The sequence below is a fragment of the Limanda limanda genome, chromosome 3, assembly GCF_963576545.1.
Source record: "Limanda limanda chromosome 3, fLimLim1.1, whole genome shotgun sequence".
Taxonomy (NCBI): Eukaryota; Metazoa; Chordata; class Actinopteri; order Pleuronectiformes; family Pleuronectidae; genus Limanda; species Limanda limanda.
In genome coordinates this window covers 16,529,750-16,555,172 of record NC_083638.1, presented here as the reverse complement: position 1 = coordinate 16,555,172, position 25,423 = coordinate 16,529,750, and the positions used below count along the sequence as shown (strand labels likewise).

Here is a 25,423-nt window from a genome sequence, read left to right as displayed (position 1 = left end):
TGGATCACAGTGAGCTTTTAGCCCAATGGTTGGTTTCCCCCGAGAATAGTTTCTTAAAGTAGTGCTAAAGAGATTGTGCAGGAAAAAGCAAATTTTAGAGCAATATTTTCCAAAAATAAAACATTGTGCACCATAAATATATTTTTCTTGTGACCCGGTCATAGGAAACATTATCTAACAATGCTCGTTATCAATACTAACCTTTATAAACCTTTTGAAGCTAAGCTGCCGCAGCACCTCCTCGCCGCAGAGGGCGCTCTTTGTCGTCGCGCCTCGGCAGCGGTGGAGAAGCAGAGTTGAAAGTTCGCAGCTGGGCGGCCGTGCTGGAGAAATCTTGAGCCTTCAGAGAGGAAGATGGATGAAAACCAGGATTTCGCTGCTGAGTTACAAGACAGCAAGGCCTCGTACGTGCTCAGTAATGTCGCTGAGGTGGTGGAACGGATTCTGACCTTCTTACCGACCAAATCTCTGCTCCGGACCGCAAGGTAACGGGAAATGTGACGTTAGCTAATGCTAATGGCAGCGCTAGTGGAAGTGAAACTATGTTTGCAGACACAAGGAGAGCAGACGAGTCGGTGTGTCGGGTTTTTGTGCATCTTAGGCGCTTTGTAGTGTTTATTTATTGTGTATTCTTGACAGAAACATGAGCTGGTTAACTCTGCGGTTCAAGTTTGGCTAGCAGCTGAAGCTAAGTTTGTTCGTGGTTCTGCTCAGTGTCTGCAGGCTGTGGAGGAACTGTGCCCGCAGGGTGCTGAGGACCCAGCAGCATCTCACCTGGGTGTCCGCCCTGGGCCCGTCCGACACCGAGGTCCATGCCCTCTGCAGCACCCTGGCCCAGGAGGTGGAGGTAAACACACTGAATACTGAGAGAGGGCTGTTCTGGACTGTAACTCCAGAGAAGACAGTGTGTTGTAGGGGACCTTTAACATAATATATCCTGCTAGTACTTTTTCGATGAACTACTTAACCAAAATGATTATGTAAGAGACACGTTTTAGCTTGAGCAGCATGTGTATATGATGTTTTACATAAGTTGAATCGGTAGCCTTTCAGACACAGTGATGCTAAATCGGGAGCCATTAATAACTATGAACAACACAATGTTGTTCATTGTTGGGGCCATGTTTTTTGTAGTAGTGTTCCGAGATCACGCCTGTTCAGTTTGTTGACACCATTTTAACACATGTTTCTTGAATCTTCTTATTCACAGAAAGTATTTCTCCTGCCTAAAACCGTCTTAGCGATGGTAGACTGTGAGGCTTTTACTGGACAAGCTTATTGCTACAGACAGAGTAAAGGTTGGTGTTAAACATTTTACCATAGTGCTGCAGTGCTTCATTGCTTTGTGTTCATTAAACAGAATATGTTCATTTTGTCCAAATGGACATATATGTCCAATATGTCCAGCACATGTATTATACATTCTTTTTTTGAGCTGTCAGTAAGTGCTACATACATTTTTAAGATAGATTACTATTTTCATTGCTTGGTTACTTAATATTGCTTAGTAATTTAGTAACTAAATAGTTAAAAATGTCCAAAATAATTGAAACAATGGCAGCATTTTGCTTCCATATTGATTTATTTGTTAAAAACACAATGTCAACAATTAGACCCCAGGATTCCTCTTTTCAGAGAAAAATGTAAGTGCCAGTTCAAAATTACACACATTCCAGGAACATTGATCAATGTAAACCGAATCACTTAACTCAGCTGCAGAGTTGGTCGTATTATGATGCTGGTTGGTTAGAAGTACTTTTTAGCCCATTGTATGGCTCCATCACTTAAAACAAGGTGGGACATGACAAGTTCTCATTGGACATTTGCTTGTTGTTAAACTAGTAGGTTTATTTTAGTGGGAGAGAATTGGTAACATTGTGTGTCATAATAGAACACCTTTGTTTAGCTGCAGTTTTACATTGCACAATGCTTTTCTATAAACTTGTTAAATTGGTTTCCATATACATCTTCATGAATTTTGTATTTACTGTGTTTGTATTCATTGGAAATTTCTATTCTGAAAGAAGAAAGAAAAGTAGATTTACTGTCCCATTGCTAACAAAAACGTGCTCAGCTGGTAAACATTTTTCCAAATTTACTACTCCAGAGATCTTTTTTAATTCCTGAATTATGTTGACTTTATCATTGAAATGATTGGAAAATAAACCAGCAACCTGTTTCATTTACTTTTTTCCCCTCAACTTCTCTGAAGCAAAAAAGAGTCGCCACAGTCCAGACACAGTCGAAGAACTGAACCTGCTCTTCCCCAAAGGCTGTGACATCATGGGCGTTGCTACACCAGGAATAGTCTGTAAGTGTTCTCCTCTTATTCTGTCTCTCTTATTTTCATGGATACAAAAATCTACTTCTAAATCCACATACAGGGAGTCTTGAACCCATTACTGACAAAGTGTTTCTGAAATGAGCTTCCGATTTTGTGATAGTACACGTATGTGATGTTATCCTGTTCAACTATTTAGAATATCTTAAAATAATCAAAATAAGCCAGGTGTTGAGCTCACCTAAGAGGCGTAGATCACCTTTCAGCAGCAGAGACTATGCATTAATCCCCCATGCTGCTGCTGCCTTTTTGGAAAGCCCCAGCAGTGGCTGGCACTTTTCTGCCGCTGCCTCTGATAGATTGCCTTGTCTTCCCCGGTGCTGTGCTCCCCATTTCTCCATATAATCACAACCCTCAGGAGAAGCGACTCTCCATCAGCCATGTTCTCGTTCCTCAGGATGATAGCTTTTCAGGCTCCCGTCGTCTATCAGGTTTAATGGCAGCCGCGGCTGTTTGTGATAACACTCATTTTGTGATATTGCAGTTTAGGTTCAGCGCAGGGTCATCACGTAAATCTAATTCAATTGAATTAAAACTTTGATTGAATAGGATTGACCCTATAGATTTGTCGTAATAGATTTTCCAAATAGCCTCGAGTACATCTAATCATTTATGCACAATGGGTGTGAGGCTGCACAGTATTAAAAAGATTATTTATGATTCACCTGCACACGTATGTCTGCGTAATCCGTTATGAATTCCATAACCTGAAACATGATGGAGGATAAATAACGTTATAATGTGCAGTGTTTGCTCATTTTAGGTTCATTTTCCATCAGGTTTTACGTCAGCACGATTGTAAACCCTAGCAACTAGAAAAGGTGTGTGTGTGGGGAATGAGGCTCATTCATCATCTCATTTTAGGATCTTTTATATGTATGCAGTCACAAGCTGATGTTTTCTCATTTGTTTGGCAGCCCATCCGCCTGCTAATTCTGAGACTGTTCACAAGTGCGTTTGATTGTGTGATGTTCATTAAGAATAGAGAAATTCCACAGTAGCTTGTGTGTTGATTTTCCTGATGTTCATGTAAATTTCTGGTCCTTGCTAAGGCTGTGGTTTGTGCTGTTGTGTTTTTATGTGGTTAGCGTAAACGGTCTCAATATTAAAATAATAAGAACAAAGAAATCTCCTTCACTAGTCAAAACTTTAGTTGACTGGTGATTTGGTGTCCACTCTTTGAGCTTTAGTACTTCTATTGGCCACTAGGAAGTGGTTCCCAGGTCTCCATGGTTTCCTTTTGCTTGTCCCTCACGAGCACTGTCAAGATTTTTATTAACCTTTTCTTCAGGATTTGATTTAGCTAGTTGAAAATTTTGTTTTGTAGGAACTATGAGTTGTTAATTACAGCGGTCTCCTATAAGTAGTACTTCAGTAACAAACTCTTGGATTAAGGTTCTTTGAATTGATCTGAACAGATATACAATAGCCACTGGCAAAGTCCCTCCACATTCCACATTTTTTGTTTATCTTTTTGTCGCTATACATCTCATGAAAACAGTTTTACCGCAACCGTATATTTATTCAGAAGAAGCAAATTATATGTGTGCAGGTCAACTATGTATTTTTGGTCATAGATGAACAAAAGATCTTCAGCAGTCTTTGTTAAAAGGGAGTTGTTTTTATATCTGGGCAGTCTCCATGTGCTGGCTCTGTGGGAACCTTGTGGTTTCTGTATAACGTTGTAAAGTACTGTGAGATAATGTATGTTGAGCTTTGTTGTACAAATAAAATGATATTGAATTTGTTCCTTCACAACACACTTGTGTCAGGGACTGTATAAAAACAAGCTGCTGAATGGTGCCTTATTGTCTCTGTGCAGTGACTCCCAGTGGCCCTAGCTCCAATCCTCCTCAGGAGCACCAGGAAGGGGAAGCGGGCTTTGCGATCATGTTGCCCAGCATGGAGGGTGTGCACATCAAGCCCTTTCACTTCTGTAAGAAGTCCATCTCTCCAAGTGCCCTGAAAGAAGCAGGTGAGTGAAGACTCATTTAAACAGAGCTCAACTAAATCTCGTGAAGTCTGTCAGAACCTGTTTTTGTATAAGTTCTGTGTTTATTGTGCTTTCACCAGGGCTAGTTGAGAACCCAGATCTGCGTGTGGTACTGTTGTTTGTCTATGAGGCATATAAACCTGGAGGAGCACGCTTCCTCAGCCAGCTGCTGGAGCAGCTGTCCAAGAGCAAAGCTCTCATCGCTGGAGGCCTGGTGGAAAGTGTCTTCTCTCCTCCAAGACAATGGTGAGCTATACCTCCTCTACACCAATATTAGATCGTAAACGCAGGTTTCTTTAAAAAAACAAACCTTGACCCCTTTTCCCATCGCTAGTAGAGGAGTTTGCCTCTCTCTCTTTCCTTGGTGCGTTATGCTTGACGTCACAAACGCACCGCCAGCTAAAGCGCTCTCTCACCTCACTGTCTTGTAAAATTAACGCGTTTATCTGGCTATTTCATTTCTGTCTATGCTGCTCAGAGCCAGAGGGGATTAAAAACCTGTGTTTACTGCAGTCATACGACCCTGGAGTGAATGGCTATTGTAGATGAAACACAGATTTTTGTGCACGTCTGTTGGTTTTTTGACCAACAAGTGGAAGTCTGAGACGATACTGCCTCGATATTAGTATTTCACTGTCACTTACACCCTCCATCTCCTCAGTAGAGTATGTCCTGATTGAATTAACGATATCAGTGCTGCAGGTTAACTTTCAGCAGCATTTCTACTGCTTACTCTTTGTAATAATGTTCACACTCCCCCCCCCATTTCTTGTAGCTGTAGCCAGGGTGCGCACGGTGTGGTGGGTCTGGCGCTGAGTGGTCCTAAGGTGCAGGGGGCATCTGTCCTCTTGGACCAAGATATCAGCAATCCAAAGGAGGCTGAAGACACAATCCGACGGTTAAAGGCGGCCAAAATTCCAGAGAGGAACACCCTGGGGTTCATGTTCGCCTGCGTTGGGAGAGGCCAGACCTACTACAACAACCAGAACAACGTAGAGGCCGACGCATTTCACAAGGTGTTCCCCAACACCCCGCTCTTCGGCTTGTTTGGCAACGGAGAGATTGGCTGTGACCGAATCATCAAAGACGACTACACGCTGTGCGACACTGAAACGGACAGTCTGCAGCACGAGTACACGACAGTCATGACCCTGGTCCATCTAGGCTGACCGGTCCACCTGTAGAAACGGTGGAGAAACAGGAAAAGAGATGACTCCTGTTTGCAACCGCAGTGGGGAACAACAAACATTCTGTACAAAATGTTCGTCACATTACAGATCAGAATATCTCTGTCAGCGTGTCTGCTCATAAAGCAAAGGAAATTAACCCTTCGGCCAACAATGTATTGGCATCGTTTGAGTGAGTCTCACAAATAGGACCCCAAGAAAGACAAACTGATCATCTATGTTTAAATTCAGCTGTGATTTAGTACTCATGTAAAATATATGTGTATATTTTTTTCTCAAATTCGGCACCCACTGATGGCATATCTTTCTCTCCCTCGGATATGTACCTCATGGTTTATTTGCTTTCCAAGTGAGTAAATGATACACACTTGAGTATCCCAAGCTATTATTATAGTTGTTGATTCAGCAAAGGCACTTTTTTATTCACGTGACTATGAAGAGTGTGTTTCTTCTTTCACAGAATCAAGGTAATCTTGATTTGAATGCTCTTTCTCCTCCTTAAGATTTTACTCTTAAGGTTTTTACACTTGTCTTACCAAGAATAAGCAAAAACTTGTTAGCCTAAAAATTAATACTCTTACGCAAGATTTCTATCTACCCGGGTTCAGTTGGGCACAGGGAATTCACTGTGACTTATTTTTAATCCACATGTATAGTCTACTTCCTCATGGCAGTGAGGCTTATTGGTCACTGACATAGTGCTGGTGCCTGATCTAGAACCGGTTCCACTTATTTACACTGAAAAATTGTCCGGTTTTGGTTGGAACTGCTCCTGTAGCTGTGGGAGGAGCTACAGCTGGGAATTCTGAGCGGTGAATGCAAAATAGAATTACTTAGTAAAGTAAATGTATTTAAAGTAAGCAAAGCATAAGTATCCTGTTGGCTGGGATTTCTTTTTAATGGAAATGACTCAAACTTCCATTATGTAACTTTCTTTTTTTGCTTTTTTGAGATTTGTTGGCAGCAAACCCACAACAGAGTGGTGCATTACTGCCACCAGCTGGTATGGAGTGTGGACTACATAACATTCTGTTGTCAGACCTATCAAAATGTTGACCGGGTTTGCAAAACGATTCGCTTCTGAACTGGCTCCATCTTCCCAGTCTCTGCAGCTCGACAGAAAAATTCAACTGGGAATAAGAACATTTATTCACTGTGTGAGTGACACTGACTGACAGAAACTCAGATTCACCTCAAGCTCACAGCTCATCTTCCATTAAAAGAGTCAGTTGGAGGAGGTTGGAAATTGAAGAAATGTTTAAGGTCATTGGAGATTATGTAATTAGTGTCTTGCTTTGCTAAAGCCAAAAGGTAAAAAAAATCTCTGTAATAGTGATATTATGGGTTGACACAAATCCTTTCATCCAATAAAATACTTGTCGCAGTTCAATCCATGTAAAGCTGCAACTTTCATGTCTAGATTTCTTTCTGGACGACCCCGTCACTGATTGATGTCTTTCTTTTTCCTCTCTTAGAAGTAAGTAAGTCCTGGTGACAATAAGGTGCAATTTCCAGTTCATTTATGTTTTTGCCCAGTAGTTGCTGTTATTGTTGGGAATAACTGTTGTAATAGTAATATCTGTAAAAAGCTGCAACACTGATTGTTGCGAGAATGGATGTTTTTTTTGTTTTTTTTTAAAGAACTGCCCAATACTTAATCTTTTTTAAGCAAAAAATTTGGAGCATCTTCCCTCTTTGTATCATAATGTACATGTCTACCACTAGAGTGTCTGAAGAGGAACTGAAAATATTGTAAGTTTATGGCAAATTGAACAATGCCTGTTTCTGTGTTGATGCACTTTTCTACATGTGCCAAATCATATCTGTTCTCATTTTCCTCCATAATAAATTGACCAACAATTGGACATGTGGTGGTTTGCCTTTGTTTATTCCTGTGTCCTCCTCCCCTCCACTCTTTGAAACAATCTCAGCAGCATCTTTTAGCCCAGGCACCTCCTGAGTCCACTCGGCGTCATGCACATCCCTCCTCGGTTGTAACTACAGCCCTGCTGCACTTTTACTCACATCACCTCTTTTTCTCCTTTATTTTTACGCACAGCCCTGAAATGTTGAGCCTCAGCCTATAACATCTCCTGCAGCCCACGTCCAGGCGTGTTCCCATGAAGCCAGAGACGCTGGCGATTGATTGATGTGCGCTTTAACCATCGACTGGCTAATCCCTGTGAATGACAAACGGTTAAACCAATTGCTGCGAAGGCAATTTATATTCCCATAGTATCTTTATTTTGGGAAACCATAAAAAAAAAAATCCTCACTCAAGACACGGAGAGGGACGACCCACCAGGCGTAAAGCTGATAAAACCATCCGGGGGCGATTATCCCCCGTAAATTCGGCCTCGATTGAGAAGTGGGGGGGAACTACGCACCCGCACACGCACGTACACGCTGCGATTTTTTTGACTTGGTTATGTCGTGACCGGAGCGACGCAAACAAAAATGTCACAGGATTCCTTGGCTCCTGTCAGTCTCCGGCTCCTGATGGCGTTTGGCTGAGGGTCGCTTCTCCTGTTCGCCCAGCTGCTGCTGCGGGAGCCCGGGGGACGGAAGAGAGGAGAAGCTCCAGCACCACGGACAGCTCCTCCTCGCAGGGTTCCCCGCTGCGCTCGCCGGGGATACCCCCCCCTCTCTCCACCGAGGAGCAGCGGAGGAGACCCGGGGTCTGGAGCCTTCCGCAGGGGAGGAGGGGGAGTCGTCCTTCGATCGCTCTCGTATCACTTAAAAAACCCCAACATGATCTCGCCGAGTGACGATGCTCCTTCTTGCATTTGAGCTCCAGCCCCTCATCGCGTTCCCACTGAAGCCCAGGCAGCAGCAGCAGCGGTGGTGGTGCTCGACCAATGCAATAGAGCTGAGGAGAGCTGAGGAGAGCTGCTGCAGCCTACACACACTGTGAGTCTGCTGCTGCTGCTTCACTCACTCACACATCACCACCAACACCACTACCACCACCGAGGGAGACATCACTACCAGCCAGGGGAGGCACAGTAACCCGCCAACAATGTAAATCTCACACAGGTAGGTCATCTGCTTCCAATTTATAAGATGCACAGCGAGCAGCTCTCACACCATACTATCACCCTAGTTTCTATTATGGTAGCAAAGAAAAGCAGTGCAGCTTTATCACAACTGCTATTGTAGCTATGGAGAGAGATGTAGCCAGCTTCCACCCATGTGCTAAATGTACCCAACTATGTGGATGAATATAGGATACAAGAGGGATGTCATTTAAAAAAAGTTATGTTTAAATTTCCAGCTGTCTTTTGTTGTCGATTTGGGGGACTAGAGTGTACACTTTGACACTTTAATATTATATTGAATTTATCAGCATCATGTTTTGTTTTCGTTTGAGTTAAACGTTTAAAAGCCTATGTAGCTGTAAGGTTGAGGTGTCTCTATATGGCTAATACCCATCTCTGTCAAATATCACTTTAAAGATGTACCCAAGGACAAACCCTTTACAAGTATCCTTATTGGCAGTCACCTGAGAACAGATAGGCTACGATGATGATGAGTGTGGGAAATATCAAAACTATTTCAACACATAATCATATTTACATCAGCAGGTGTAGAATAAACTCGCACTGAAAAAAGCAAATTCCTTACCAACTGTAAGTAATTTCTTTATGTGGTAACAATTAGATTTGTTTTTTTTCAAATTAAAGTTTTCCTTTGCGTGAATATAACTTAAATATAAGTTCAACAAACCTTTTTAGTCAGTTTGTTACCAAATTTTCTATTTAAGTTGGTCCAACTATTTTCTTATTTCACTGAGCATGAACAACCTCAGTTTATGAGGTTTCTAAACACACAGCTCCTAAATTATGATTGCACATTAACTATCATTGTATTTCGTAATTGCAATGTTATTGACACAGTGTCTAAAACTTTATTTGACCTCTGACATAAATCAGGTTGGCAAGGTAATTTTGAACACTTGATTTTACAGTCTCTTAATTACCCAACCTGAATCTTCACCTTCAAGGATTGAATGTCCCAAAGTTAAGATATCAGTGTTTTTCAAGTTAACATTTCAAATACTTCAACGTCAGTTAGAACCACTCATTATGGAGGTATCAGATATAGTGATAGTTATAAAGCTAAGCAATTCTCAATAATGTTTCATATCCCATAGTCTCATCATTGCAAGGAAGCTGCTCTTCGTGCACTAGAAAAAGAAAGAAGTTCCTATTCTTCCAAGATATGGCTTGATAACCTTGCAGACACGCTCCATTCAGAAAGAATTCTGGTTCTCTGGTTCATTAAAACAAGTGAACTGATAGAAAGTGGTGATTGTTTGAGGGGTTTTCTTCTATTTTTATTTTTTTATTATTATTATCAATCAATCATTCAAGTTGTATTGGTATAAAACATTCATAAATTTAATTTAGCTTCATATGGCTCATTATATTATTTCACATTTTCTGGTTTTTCTTATTATTGCTGATTCCTGTATTTTGTTATTGTGGCTCCGAAATCAAAATGATCATGTTGCAAGCTCATAACTTACATGTATGTGTGCATATGATTATACATACAGTCATATGTATGTATATTTTTGTCAACAAGTTTTTAATGCCAGGTGGATTCAAACTTCATCAGTTGCTAGGTGTTCCCAATAATCTTCCAGTCGTTCGTACCTCTACCTCCATATTAAATATTGCTGCTGTAGAAGTTTTCCCATGTTAATAAGCATTTTCCTCACAGGTTCAACATGAAAGCAGCGTCCATCAGGTGAAGAGGTGAAACTGCAGCGCTCAAACAGGAAGAATCGAGTGGAAACCCTTGTGATAACCACCAAGTCGCTCATTTCTCCATCACCCAGCGCCATGGCCAATGCTGAGTAAGTACAGTCCACATAGTAGCACACTATGTCACTTATCCTTTCTCCTCCTCTTCCTCCTCTTCTCCTCCTCTTCATACTTCAAACCACGTACAGGAAAAATAAGTCTAACCAATGAAAACATTCTGTCAAGCGTCAGAAATGTCCGTGGGACGTGAAGCCTATTATCATGGATTATACTCATTTTCCCAGCATGCCTTTGCTTTTCTCATCTTCTGATCTCATTTCTCTTAAGTCAGTCACCTTTCTTTCACCGTTTCCTAATGTGTGCTTCTCCGTTTCTACAACAATGACCTTTATTCAGTCAGCTGCTGCTACAGTTGAGGTGTCTCTGACCCTCGTCCCTCTGAATGCTAAACGCACTGAGGCGCACACTGTGACACAGATTCATGCAAACACACTTGCACAAAGCCCCGACTACAGAGCGTCCATTCTGCAGCCGTAAACACAGGTCGCTATGTTAGCCCTTGCTGTGGTGTATTGATTGTTAACCATTACAACTTAACATCTTCTCCCTCTCCACCTCCGGTTTTCTCCCAGCTTTCCATTTGTAATCTGCTCCCTCCATGTGAGAACAGCTGATGTATCACTAAGGGAACGTGCTGTAGCCTGTGTGTGTGTGTGTGTGTGAAGAAGGTAATGTAAATCATTATCCTCAGTCCACAAGTGATTCTGCTCGCGTATAGCATGACCCTCTAATTTCTCTCGTCATAACTGGGTGCATTTATTCTCTTGACCCAGATGAGTAGCCCCGAATCATTGCTGCATTTGTACTTTTATGAGAGAACCAGTTCCTCTCCTCAGCAGTGACGCCACATCCTCCAGTGTCTGAGGGGAAATGCTTTGTAAAAACACATGATATAAGTGCATCACTCATCCAAGTATTTCCAAATCATTTTTCTTATGAGGCATCATTTCAAGACTAAACAGGATCTCCATGACGTGCATTACAGCTGCTATGTTTTATAAAAGGAAATAATGGATTTTAAGTACATTGTGTATGACTTACAGATTTTCATTAAAAAGATTCTTTGAGCGTACATCGAGCAAAGGTCATACATTGGTCAGCTGCTGCTCTTTGTGGGTCATTATTCATTCAACAACTCCGACAATCCTTAATCTGAATTCTCACTTTCTTTGTATGACCTATGTCAATAAAGTGTTCCTCAAACCTTATATGATTATAATATACTGTATGTCGTCCATTTCAAGCAGCTCTGTCTTATGAGTTTAACAAGATAATTATTGCTGCGAATTCCGCACGATACTTAACATGCAACAGAGAATAAACAGAACAAACAGTGTTTTCACTTTATGCAAAAAATACAGTGCAGAGGAAACAAGCCCGTCAGTAAAGTCCGTTTCACAAGTCCACAGAAGTCCGTCTTCTCAGTCATTAAGTCTATCAAGGCCCACGCTCCCTTAAGTGTCTATAGACATTTAAATAATCTATTATTGGATACTGACACATTGTAAAAGAGGTGCATGGACCTCTGCGTTATAAAGGAGGCTCCTGTACGTCTGCTGTCTTCTCCCTGGCCCCACGAGGGTCTCCGTGTCTCCTGCGTCGTCTCCAGCTTGTATCTGTAAAGGTCAGATAAGGGACTGGTCACACCAGAGCCAGAACAGTCCATTGTGCAGTCCACCAATTCATCATAGTTTAATCTGTAATATTATTAATGAGCTAATGTGCCTGGCAGACTTCATTAATATCCACTGGCATGACATTATAAAACTTTCTCTTGAAGTTGTTCACTTGGGTGTTTCGGGAAATTACCAGAGGCCATTTGTAAATTCTGTCGACGTGATAGGTCTTTAGTCGCACAACCCGAACATTTGTGTCATAATTTAAGTCGTGTTTTTGCTTTGAAAAGACCAGAAGGTGAAAACAGCGAAGATGAGAACGCACAAACAAAGAAAAGTGATTTTTTTCTTTCTGCAGGGTTCACAGTTTTAGCGTAGCTTGACGGATGCTGATAAAATCCCCCGACAAACTTCCTTTTGCCTCATCTTCATCTTTTGATGTGAAATCCATATAATGTTGCATGTGCGTCAGCAGCAAAGACAAACATTACTCACTGTCTTTACCTTGCCCTTAGAACAGTAAGTAAGAAAGTAATTCAGCTCATGATGCCACTGCAAACACACCAACATACGAATGTTTGAAGTGAAGCGTAACATATCTGCTACTGTCACCAGTTTACATTTACTCATCCAACTGCTTCTGACTCCAGATTACAACTCAAACAATAGCTACTCGTAGAATTAAACCAACAGTGAAACAGACTGTTACACCAGAACAACAATGTGCAGTTTCCCCAAATGCAGAGAGCATGCGTTGTTTTCAGTGTTGTGACGAGAAGCTTCCTGTTGTGTGAGGAATAACATTCTCCAGCGCCGCCGGCCCCCCAGTTACTTACGTGACCTTCTGCTTTGGTCACTGAAATCCCTCGAGCAACTTTTGTCACACGATGACCTTTCCTACCTGGCCCGTAATGCTGCACTCCACTATTTAATTTTATCTGCCACCCTCAGGGAAACCTGCTCCCCCTGAATATCACTCCTGTCCTGTGGGTGCTCCTCTCTCTGCAGCTGCTGTCTTGTTAGTCTTTCCATGAAATAATGTTTTTTGCAGAATTTTGCAATTACTACTTTCTGTTAAATAAGAACACCGGGGGTACGCAGAAAGGTCAATGTTGGTTTTTAAAACTATGCAAATGTTGTATTTATGTTTGTCCTTGGATAGAGGCATAGGCTGGTTTGTCTTTTGGCATTTTGCTGTTGACAATATCGTGAATTAAAATCATTATTTAACTAGTTAATGTTAACATTATTGAAAAACATCGGTGTGGAAAAGCACCATTATTTGAATGTTTGCCTTATTCCACAATGGAATAGGACAAACTTCGATGCAGTCTCTGTAAATGAGTCTGATGTCTCTTATAGCTATATGCAACACTAATATAGCTTCAAATTGAAAAATAATGTAATCGATTACATTGTGAATGGAACAGAATGTTAGTGAAACATCACACATATCTCAAATTGCATGACTGACCCTGCTGCCGACTCTGCTCAGCATTGCACTGGTCCATGGTCACTCAGTCCTGATGGCTGGACTGGCAGCCAGGCAGCGCAGCAGCATTATTACTGTAAGCTGTGAGCCGGTGGACTCCGGACAGCTTGTGTCTGTCATGAGTAGTTATGTGCTGATTGTTTGGGAGCAGAGTGATGAGAGGTGCGGTTTGGGTGAGATGTTGTGTGCAGGAGAAGTGCAGTGAAAACATCCATCAGGCCGAACCACCGTGGAATCAAACCGTTCGACCACAGCCTCAGAGAGGGAATCAGTTCTCTGTCAGGAATTAGTCACAAAACAACAACATACTAGTCCTGCCATACATTTACTGAAGTGGGACACACAATGACACATCTCATGCACTCCAAATAGAAATGTTCCACAGGAAACTACCAAAGGAACGTTTTTCATTTAAAACAGAAGTGATACCAGCCAGTGGATAATTTAATAATGAGGGAAACATTGCCTCTAACTGATTTATGGTTATTTTTTACCGGTCATTATTAGTTTTTAACAGCATCCTCCTTACTAATCTCCAATTTAATTGAATTTACTTTGGGTTAAAATAATTGAAATAATGCCATTGCTAAAGACGGACGAATAAATGTTTTCCAAGGAAACTCAAAAGTCTAATATTTGCTTTAATATAATAATACATATTGCATTTTACATTATTTAACGACATCACATCCTCTTGTGACTATATTTTGGATAATATACAGTAGATCTATGTATCTTCACAGACAGGTAAGGCCTTCTTGTCAAGGGAAATAATCCTGTCATATTGGGATGAGGGCAGCAGCTCCTGAGACCAAACTGCAATAACATGTTTTTTTCCCTTAAATGCAGAGGGATTTTTATTAATGAAAAACAAAAGATATTGTTGTTGAATATATGCAGTGATGAGAGAGCAAGTGCAACAGCACCACATCCACTCTTTAAAGGAGCCTATAGTCTTACATCAGTATATCAGTGTAAAGAATCATTAGGCTGTAAAGTATTATGCATTGTGTATTATGTGTTGGATCAACTTTCTATCAGTCTGTGAATGGCCTGTGAAAACGAGTAGGCTGTGGTTTACTGGTTGTGGAGCTGGATGCCACCATTAAAGGACCACAGCACATGTGTGGTCCAAAGCCAAAACATCCTGGATACGGGTGCCGCCATGTTGCACTTTTGAAATCAATTGGAGCCAAAGTCTGCGCAGTCGATACCATCACAATCCCACAGATATGTGACTTAGACCTTTCAGACCCGTTAGGTCATCCATCTTTATATGCAGTCCATGGTCAAAACCTAGTGACTACATCCCCCATAATTCAACTCGACCACTGACAGTTTTGGGTATTGGGTATCCTTCTTATGCTAATAGAAGCTAACGCAGCCTTAAAGCAGAAATTAGGAGATTGTTTTCACACGTGCTCGTACGATTTGCATCTTTATTTTACGTGAAAGAAATGTTATGTCAGTTAATATTATATGTAGACTACTTATATGTATATTGTTAGGTTCTGGCCTTAAGTCCCATGTAGTGTAACGGTCACCCTGAGAGTTAAGATCTGATCAGCCTTGTTGGCATGACTTCATCATTTCCCTACACACACAGACACACACAGACACACACAGACACACACACACACACACACACACACACACACACACACACACACACACACACACACACACACACACACACACACACACACACACACACACACACACACACACACACACACACACACACACACACACACACACACACACACACACACACACACACACACACACCATGGTTTTGGCGAGTGTGTGTTGGTGGGATTATCTGCTACATCTTCCTGTCTGTCCTTTCCTAAAGGTATATCTCTCTGCCTCCCTGTCAGATTTGCGTTCATCTCCTCTGAATGTTTTAGGTCACTCAGAGTTTTTCTGTTTTCTGTCACAGCAGTTTTGAAGATGACTGGAAAAGGTGTATCTGCATATAGCAACTGGCTGCTGCTTAATATTCATCCTCCACACAGGCATTTCAAACACTATATTTTTATTCCGAGTTTCTCAGCCATCACTCAAAATAGAGAATAAACTGCAATACCATGTGATAACGACGTATTCGACTGATGAACCCTATGATATGGTTGATAGGTGAGAATCTGATAGTTGTACTTGTTCTATGGTTCGACGAGAAACTTTCTCAGTTAATCTTAAAACTTGATTTTGTTATCCTCCTCGTGCATGTTCTATTTTTCCTCTCCTTATTTTCTCATTTATTAAAAGAGAAAATGGAGGTACCATCTGTCCTCTTTCACCTCTACATTTCCACTGCCATTTCCACTGTCCCACTTCTTGTTCATCCTTTACCGCTCCCTACTATTAAATATCACCTCCACATCTTACTTCCACTTCTCCAATCCTTCTGTTCTCCTCAACCCCCCACTCTTCTTCTCCTGCTCTTTGGTTTCAGCCTAGTGTCCATCTCCTCTTCTTTTATGTTCTGTTGCATACTTAGTCTTTCTTACTCTCCCCTGTCTTTCTTATGTAGTCCTCCCTATTCATCCCCATTTCCAACGCCCACTCCTCCTCTCCTATCCACCTCCTTTTTTCCCTGACTTCCTTTGACGTTTGAGGGAGAGTGGGGATCCACTCAGCTGACAAAGGGAGAGCTGATGACGTCACAGCAGACGCGATACACCAGCATCTGCTCTGGTCTAAAAATACACACCACAGGGCACACACGCAGTCAGTCTACAGCTGCACTCAGCTTTTGTTTCCACCTCCACGCTCCACTGAGATGGCCCAGCTTTTACACAACTGGGGCTTGTGGGCACGCTGGGTTACACGCTGCTAGGCCAAGACCGAGCAGCCTCCATACGATTCAAGCACTCCAGCTGCAGGGTGAGGGGGAGGATTACGGTTTCTTAGGTTCACCTTTCATTTGTGGGGGAATTTAAACTCTTGTGTTGACATTTGCGAATCAAACTGGAGGAAGCCCTAATTGTAAATTGTAATGATTCATCCCTAATCGATAGAAAATACTGATAAAACCTGCAACCAAGATATGGCAGGATGCTAAAATTCTCAATGTAACATTTAGAAATTATTCGACTGTAATTCTTCTTTTAATTAAACCGACAATAAATCTGTTAAACCTGTAAATAACTTAGTTAGTTGTTTTTGCCGTTAGTCGTATTCTATTAATGTAATTTTGTAAGTCTAACCAAATACAAAATAAGCAGGTAAAAAATGACCCATGAGCATACAATTCTCATACGTCTTAATTAACTGTGGACATCATGTCGAGGTGATTCACACCACAGCAAAACAGGTCTACATAAATATATGTAAACGTTATCATATATAATTCTATCTAAAATTAATTCACATTCATTAAGAGCATCAGCTAATAACTTGGAGAGATTTGCTCAAATATTGCAACTTTCATTATTAACATATTTTCTTATAGCAAAAGTAAAAACATTGCATGTGGATATATATTAATACAAAAAAAGACATTATACTTAACTTGGCTGTATGAAGGGAAACCATTGAAAGTGGTTTACTTCAATAATCATAACAACATTGTCCCTGATGTTAAGAATAAAATAAGAATGTACTTGGTAATATCCTCCTCTTATTATCTTATTATTAGTCTTTTTCTGTGCTCTTCCTCTTCTCATTTATTCAAGTTCTTCTTCTCTTGTGTCTTATTATTAGATGTTGATTTGAGTTGTGTCATTGTAAATTATATTTTATTTACTATTGGATGACAGTGGTTCAATACACACACACACAGACAGACACAAAAGCACACATGCATGCACGCTTGTTTGCCCCCATCACTTTAAATAAGTATGTGTCAAACCTACGTTGGTGGGCTGAATAATTAAAGTGTTTGTTTATGTGTTAATTGGCACTATTTTGTTCTCATACACACACATTTCTTGTGCTTTATAATCTTGGTGATAACAGCAACTTTTTTTACTGATGACCAAAACGCACCTTATTTAAATAAAGAAATTATGCTAGGAAGTAGATGATGTGATGTAAGAGTTGTGTTTGTTCTTTTATAGTAATGTGTGCCTCTCTCTTTCTTCTGTGTTCTCGTGTGGTGGTCTTTGGTCTCTGTGTTGCTGGTGCTGGCTTGTGAATAGGGGAGCGGATCAGGCAGGTCTGTCGGACTTGGAGATCATCTCTCAGCCGGTGGAGGATGAGAACCGGTGCCTGGCTCCTCCGGTCCAGCTGGTGAGCTTTGGCTACAGAGATCTTCCCCTCGCTGCTCTGGACCTCTCGCTGGCCGGATCACAGCTCCTCTCCAACGCAGATGAGGACGAAAACAGAGATGGGTGAGTGCAACTGCTGCCAAGAACTTGTTCCATTGCTGAATTCAGATGACAATTTGCCTCGGCACAATTTGTGAAAGGTGATGTGTGGTGTCCTTTTCCAGGTGACTATTATGAAATGATTTGTATTTTTGGGACACAAAAGTGGAACAATCACACTCAGTCAGGTTTGAGCCAATAATTCTTGCAAGGGAACAAAACACACACACACACACACACACACACACACACACACACACACACACACACACACACACACAAACACACAAAAAACTGATTTCTGAAAGCATCTAAACACACTACTTTTTGAAAATCACTCTTCTCTCATGTCATAGAGTTTTCATGAAGGTTATGTACTTTTATTGCTCTCACCTGTATTTCACCCGGAATTTATCTCCGCTTTCTCTATTTTCCATTCATTCTCACTCTTTCTTAATTATGCTGATTTAACAGATGTAACTCCAAAACATGGTCTTATATCGTGTAGTGATATGATTGGCAGAGCCTGTGTTTCTCAGTCACACTGTTCATGTTGTCAGTGCTGAGGACGCATCAACCACAACAACAGTGTTGCTGTTTCTTTTTAAAGTCAAATCAGCTAAGGAAAGTTCCTCTGGTTATCACTCAACAAAAATAAAAATATTTCCAGATCTGTAAATACTGTGACATTAGTGCTGCGTCTTTGTCATCAGAAAGCCTGAGACAATTACTACATTAATTGAAAATGCATTAAATGGTGATTAAAAATAACAATGTGTATTTCTCAAGGTACAGGACTGTTTTAGACTAGAACCTTACATTTGAATTCAGAAATCATTGCCACTATGAGATGATAGCATCAATCGAAACATCAGACTTAAAAAACACTGACAGCCGTGGTTAGACATTCATCAGCCATCATTCTTACCTGATGCAAAGCAACATTTGCTGATCCCTGTCAGCATTGATGGAATTCACACAGAGCTTATTGCTACATCAACACTCATGTGTTTAATTTTTAAAACACCTTGTTTTGAAGGTCAGCGTTTTAGCTCTGTATCAGAATTAATCTGGAGAGACAGTACATGAACAGCTTGTATTGATCTGTGCAGTAGCTCCATAGGGTCAAGTGGTGGAAATGCATCATATCTGCCTGTGAACGTGACCGTTTAGAGACCGATTATGATGTGATCATGTGCTGAATCTGTCAGCTGGATGGAAGAGTGTCTTCTATGTTCGAGTGGGACTAGTGATGCAGGAGAAAACATAAAAAGAAGGGTTTTTGTCTCAACATGGTGAGATATAAAAATCTTAATACACGGATAATAACACACATCATCTTGTTTTTATGAAACTTCTTCACATCCAAATGTTTCCCACAAACAGTGTTTGGATCTGGAGGAGCTCTCCATAATAACCCTGATGATGTCATCAGACTCATCGTGGCTTGAGCTGAAGACGGACAACAAATCTATTAGGAAGCTTTTGTTATGAACTCAGGTTGCATCATGGGAAATGTAGGTACCAGGGTTTATGACGTGGATATGTCAGCCTCAACTTTGATTTTAACATTTCAAATCTGTTATCCAAGTTGACTCCCATTTTTATTTGAATGCAACATGGATTTTCATCGTGCCTAATGATTATATGGAGATATAATATTTGGTTTAATGCAAATATTGTTTTTTATCATAGTATGTGTTGTTGCACAGGAGTCATAGTATTTGTTTTGCATTCTTGATGTACTATTTCAGTCTGGTAAAAAATTTGCAAATGGAGCACACTTTCATCCATGTGAACTGAAGCAGTGACATGTCTTCACATGTCTGCAGCATGTTTTTAGCAGGATGTGTTTTCGACATGAACAGTCGAAAACATGATGAGAACTTTGGTTCAAGAACCTGAAGATTTTATCTGCAGACATTTATAGTTTTTCTAAAAAAGTCTTGGACATACACACAAACACACATACATACACACGTCTCACGCGTGTGTCAATGTCACATAGTATGCATGATTATCATCCATCATGTGTTTAGTCTCCCTCCTTGAGTCGTTGATTCTCTGTCCCCGTTGCTCAGTGTTTCGTCGATTTATCATTAAGTGCGTCCCACTGGGTTGTCCAGCGTCCATAAGTTAACCAGAGATCAATTCATTATTTCACACTCAATATCTGCTCCTCCTCCTTCTCCTCCTCCTCCTCCTCCTCCTCCTCCTCCTCCTCCTCCTCCTCCTCCTCCTCCTCCTCCTCCTCCTCCTCCTCCTCCTCCTCCTCCTCCCGCCTACAGGCAACAGGAGCCTTTATTGAGATCAGATCAGATCAGATAATCCTTTATTAGTCCACAGTGAGGAAATTTGCAAGATTACAGCAGCAAAAGAGTATGAACTAACCATCAGTAAAGTAACAATAAGTAGTATGCAAGACTAACATAAGGGGATATAAGAAACTATAACACATCAGCCATATAATTTCAAAAACAGAAAAGTGAAACCTGAGTTAAAGAGCAGAAGTCCATTAAAGGTGCATGTGGTGTACTGGGAGCAGAACTGCTTGTACCGTCTTACTGCTGCACGGAGGAACGACCTGTGATACCTCTCCTCCTTCAGACACTTTAGGTGGATCAGTCTGTCGCTGAAGGAGCTTCCCAGTGCTGTGATGGTGTCCTGCAAGGGGTGGGACTGGTTGTCCATCAGAGATGAAAGCTTCGGGTCATTATTTTCCTCTGTCCCACCACCTTCTACTGGGTCAAGGGTATCCCAGGATGGAGCTGGCCCTCCTGATCAGTCTATCCAGTCTTTTCCTGTCAGCAGTTTAAATTCTTCTGCTGTAGCAAACAACTCCAAGGAAGATGGTCGATGCCATCTTGGGTGGGCTCTTCAGGAGCCCACTCTTTACTCCAAAAGACCAAAGTCTCCATAGCAGATACTTTCTGCTCTGGCCCTTCTTATAAGTGCCGTGGCATGATCTGTCTAGTCCAGTTTATTGTTCAGGTGAATACTCATGTACTCAGAACCGTTCCCTGCAGGGCCCTGTACTGAAGACAGCCACGTCCGACACACAGTCCTGAACCCTCACATACTGGAGGAGGATGGTCATGTAGTCCAGTATCCAGGATGTGAGGTTGAGGTTCACTCCAGTGTGCTTCCAGTTCATCCCTCAGAAATAGAACCGTGTGCAGTACAGCACTTTATCACACAGGTCCCATAAACTCCAAGGTCAAGATTATTATAAAGCACCATGATGTAAAATGATAAAGATGAATAATACAGACAGTAAAAAGATCAAACAGCTAATATAATGTAATAGTTGCACCTATTGAGCGATTAGTGTGTGCATAGTAATTTCAGTTAAAAGCGTGTGAAAGTTGTGAACTGCTGTTTGAGGTTCTTGTATTTTTGTTTTGTTTTAACATGATTGTTTTAAACGTTGGTATTTGAATCAAATCACAGCTGTTTCCTCTTATTAGGCAAAACAACAAATTTTTTTTTCCACCGTGAAAAAATTCCTTGTCCGCTCTTTTTATTCTGTCCAGCAACTGTGACTCAGACCTGGCTCTCAGCGCCACCTCTCACCAGGATGCTCATAAACACCATAAGCTGTAGTGCAGACTCCAAAACACACACACACACACACACACACACACACACACACACACACACACACACACACACACACACACACACACACACACACACACACACACACACACACACACACACACACACACACACACACACACACACACACACATGCACGCAACAAACACACGCTGCCTCCCTCCGTTTGACACCAAATCAGGTCCCACTCCATTGGTTCCCCTCAGTTTGCCAGTCACGGCCACAAACAGATGGATGTCACAGACGCACCGTCAACAGTAGGCGATACTGACACTTGTGTCACAACCAGTGAATGCTGTGCACAAGGTGTTAGTGTTAGAATGTATGTAGATGTGTTTATGTTTGATGGAGACTGTGATTTGATGTCATGTCGTCCATTCCTACTGGAGCTCAACGTGTGAAATACCTGCTGAAACTATGATTTATACGATAACTGGGTCAAGGCCCTGCTGTTGTTGAGTAATTATAAAAACAAGAGCGATATGAGTGTGTTCAAATGAGCTCAGGGTCCGAGGGGCAAGAGACTAAATTTCTCCTCCTGGTCTCCAAGGCTGAGAAGCTGCGAGGACTCCTGGTGCACGAGGCTCTAACAACAGATTTACCAGTCGCTGATGTGAAGGTTATTTTACCAGTGAGCTCAATTTACTCAAACTGCGCTCGGTGCGATGGGGGTCACTATTTCATATTCAAGTCATTAGTGCGAAATGTCTGGCAGTAAAAACGCTGCCAGGGGGAGTTGTAAAAGTCATCATTCTCTCTTTTAGCTTTAATGAAATTTCATTTAACTTCACCAACCATGAGCTCCAGTAATGCGTATGTTACATCTCCACTATACCTTAAATGCTATGCTAATGATTCACATTAATCACTATTATCAGGCCTCATGTCTGCCCTCACACCTTCCATCAGAACGTCCCTACACCTCTCGGTTTGTGATAACAGAGGTGAGTGATCAACCACTGCTGCTGTTTATAAGTCTCACCTCTTTGTGAGAATACACAACCAGCACCATAACGACAAAAACTGAGAAAAGCCTCCTCTGACATTAAGGCCTCGTCATTAGAATCAGGATGATGCAGCGAGGGAGCAATTTGCCCAACGTGTCAGTCAGTCTTCTTCCCTCCAGGGCCCAGCTCTGTTTGATTCTGTGGGTTTCAGCACTGCTGGGCTCTGCGTGATTACGCTTGTGCCTCCGTCTCCTCATCACCGCATCGATCCACCTCTCAAGCAGACAGGCAGAGGCCTCCTTAAATGACAATCAAAAACGTCACTCCCCTGTGCACCATCATCACGTTTTACCATAATGGTCTCATGCGGCAAGCGGTTTCTTCTATCAGTGCTTTCACATTCACTACCTGTGAGGTGACTTTGCTGGGTCATAGCAGTGGGTAAGCACCATCAGGCATGCACTGTATCTGTGTCCACCATCAGAATGGCAGTAGGAGAAGGTAAAGTGCATGTAGCAGAGAGACAGATTGCTGAACTCACCTTTAGGGAAATGAGGCAGAGGAAATGAACCTTTTTTTATGAGCGTGTGGAAAGATGAAGTGAAGTTGAGAGGAGGGAAGACGCGGCAGTGGGACGGCAATCCACAGCCATCAAAATGAAAATGTGTGTGGGAGAGGAATCTGTTGGCTGGGCTGCTTCGCTGACTCCACCTGAGAGAGTAGATTGCCTCCACACGCACACACGTACGCACGCTGACACACACAAACACACACACACACACAAATTCTTGTACTTCTATTTTAGGCTACATCCATTATCCACACATCCACATTTTCATTTGCATCATCTGCTATAGATACGTCTGGCGAACACACTACTCTGGCATACATAGATGTTTGGAAACAGTGATGTAGATACTAACAACAGTATGGATGTAGCCTTAGTGAGGACACTCATTGGCATTATGAATGTCTTATATCCTAACATTGATCCTTACAACTAAATACAATAACCTAATTCACACCCTTAAATTAAAAAAGTCTTTCAACCCATTATTAGTACTTTGAAAAAGTGGGGACCGGCCAAAACGTCCACACTTCACAAGGTCAATGTTCAAAATTATCCTCACAAAGATACTTGTACAAGTACACATGCACGCAGGCTCACACATACAAACCTCTACTCCCAGCCTGCATTAACTGGCTCATTGGTTTTCTGAGATAGTGAAGCAGCGTCATGAAGAAAGTTGTGCTCTGTGGTGATGTTTGGCAAAAATGGGCTCCTGAAACATAAGAATATCCCAACTGTGGCAAAGGTTTATTCATTAACATGGTGACAGGTCATTGGGTTAAGTTATTTTCACTGCTAATTTCGTAGATTTCATGCTTTCAGCAAATACTTTTCCTGTCTACACATTCAGGAAATAGAGTGGGTGAAAATGAAAAACATGTCAAACTAAAACTAATCTTAGCTGAAACCAAACATTAATATTTCTGTTTTAATGTGGTGAAAGTTAACGTCACATTTAATGTAATGTTTTAGACTTGGTGAGGTGATCAATTGTTGATGAATAAATAGAAAGTCACAGAAGAAGTTGCGTCTATGGCTCAGGGGTTAGAGTGGTCGTCCTCTAACCAGAAGGTCGGTGGTTCGATCTTCCCCATTACGCATGCCGAAGTGTCCTTGGGCAAGATACTGAACCCCAAATTGCCCCTTCTCATAGAGAAAAGTGCTGATACTATGTATGAATGGGTGTAAAGTGGTCATCAAGACTAGAAAAGCATTATATAAATACAGAAAAATGACACATTTACATGTCGGGAGCAGGAGCAATGGCGACAAAATGAAAAGAGCTTTTGGCTATCATGGTTCAATGAAAGGCTGCGGCGTGTTCCATAGCAGGAAAGCGAGCGGAGGGGATTAATCAAGAGAAAAGGCTCCTGTGTCAAGCTGCCACCGAGTGATGAAGCACCTACTGTCAGCCATGTTTGTATATCATCGCCGGTAGCATTGTGAAGGTGGGGCTGACCTTACCGCTATCTCTTATATAGTGCGCTGGTCTCACTCCACATGACGGCAAAGTATTCACTCACACATCCATGCTTTCTCTCACACACACACACACACAACACTTGGAGTATTTATACATTGAGAAAGAGAGAGTAAAAAACAAGGCCATGCAGGCCTGACAAGCTTTCTCACTGCTCTGCATAGTGCTTGTTATCTAATCCTCCATAATCATGGTTCACTTCATATTCCAGTTGATACTGGGCTGTCACACCTCATTAGGAACAATAGCGTTCCTTCATTGATGCTTCTGCACATTTAGAAGCTCTTCTCCTCTTTCTCTCCAACTCTCTCCACACCTCTCTACGTATTTCTCCAACTCTCTCTCCTGATTTTGTTGTCTGCTTCTCTTTCTATATTCCGTCAGTTTCTTATACTCAATTCTTCACACTCACGTTCTCTGCCTTCGGTTTGGCACATAGTGTTCCTTCTCATGCTGATACCAAGCTTCAGTGTAACTAAGCCAAATGCCAGGAATCTGCCCATGTTTTCTTGTCATGTCCGCACTTCCCTCCATGATCGAAACTAACAGGGGCACCGTCACCAGCACCCCCAGGAGCCTCCAGGTTCACGGTGGTGTGTGGTGAAGGTGAAGATAGGTGGAGAGGTTAGAGATTTCCAGCACCCATTTACTGTATCGTTGCCCAACACGGCGTTCGTATCAGGCGAGGTGTGGGCGACGTAGTGGGAGGTAGTTGTTCGAGCTAGCATCAGGGGGCAGTTGCTGTGTTAGCAGTTTTGGTGCTATGGTAAGTGGAGTGTAGTTATTAATAGAGTTGGGCCCATCCATCTTCCTGTCTAGAAAAATGCTGGGAGGACCAAGGTGGCATGGGCTTGTGTTCAGCACTTTCATGGCCGCCCACTCTCCCCCTAGTCATCAAGCTGCTTTTGTTTGTTTGCTCACTTTTTTTTAAGGTTGAAGGATTCTTTTGGTGTATTTCAGCTTGTGTTTGTGTAGGCTGCTGCTGGTGTGCGACTTTGGTGAGGTGGAAAAAAGAATGGTGGAACATTTATCATCA

At 41.8% G+C, this 25,423-nt stretch overlaps 2 protein-coding genes across 2 annotated transcripts in view; both read left to right on the top strand.

Annotated features, from left to right (window-relative positions):
- The first annotated feature begins 314 nt into the window (after positions 1–314).
- Positions 315–7,386, top strand: fbxo22 (F-box protein 22). Its single transcript, XM_061067894.1, has 7 exons — positions 315–485; positions 715–847; positions 1,211–1,298; positions 2,213–2,311; positions 4,164–4,316; positions 4,415–4,580; positions 5,110–7,386. Exons 1-7 carry the CDS (start codon positions 355–357, stop codon positions 5,501–5,503), a joined length of 1,164 nt encoding a protein of 387 aa, XP_060923877.1. The 5' UTR covers positions 315–354; the 3' UTR covers positions 5,504–7,386.
- A 2,982-nt stretch (positions 7,387–10,368) lies between these two features.
- Positions 10,369–25,423, top strand: part of LOC132999069 (transmembrane protein 266-like) — a 39,031-nt gene continuing 23,976 nt past the window's right edge. Inside the window, exons 1-2 of the mRNA XM_061068850.1 lie at positions 10,369–10,382; positions 17,604–17,795. Coding sequence (XP_060924833.1) covers positions 10,369–10,382; positions 17,604–17,795 — 206 coding nt within the window. The remainder of the gene's footprint in view (positions 10,383–17,603; positions 17,796–25,423) is intronic.

Excerpts from the sequence above, each read along its gene's own strand:
- fbxo22 (XM_061067894.1), top strand. The coding sequence starts at position 355 with ATGGATGAAAACCAGGATTTCGCTGCTGAGTTACAAGACAGCAAGGCC. Across the intron at positions 486-714 it reads TCTCTGCTCCGGACCGCAAG|TGTCTGCAGGCTGTGGAGGA; the intron begins GTAACGGGAAAT and ends GGTTCTGCTCAG. Across the intron at positions 1,299-2,212 it reads TTGCTACAGACAGAGTAAAG|CAAAAAAGAGTCGCCACAGT; the intron begins GTTGGTGTTAAA and ends ACTTCTCTGAAG.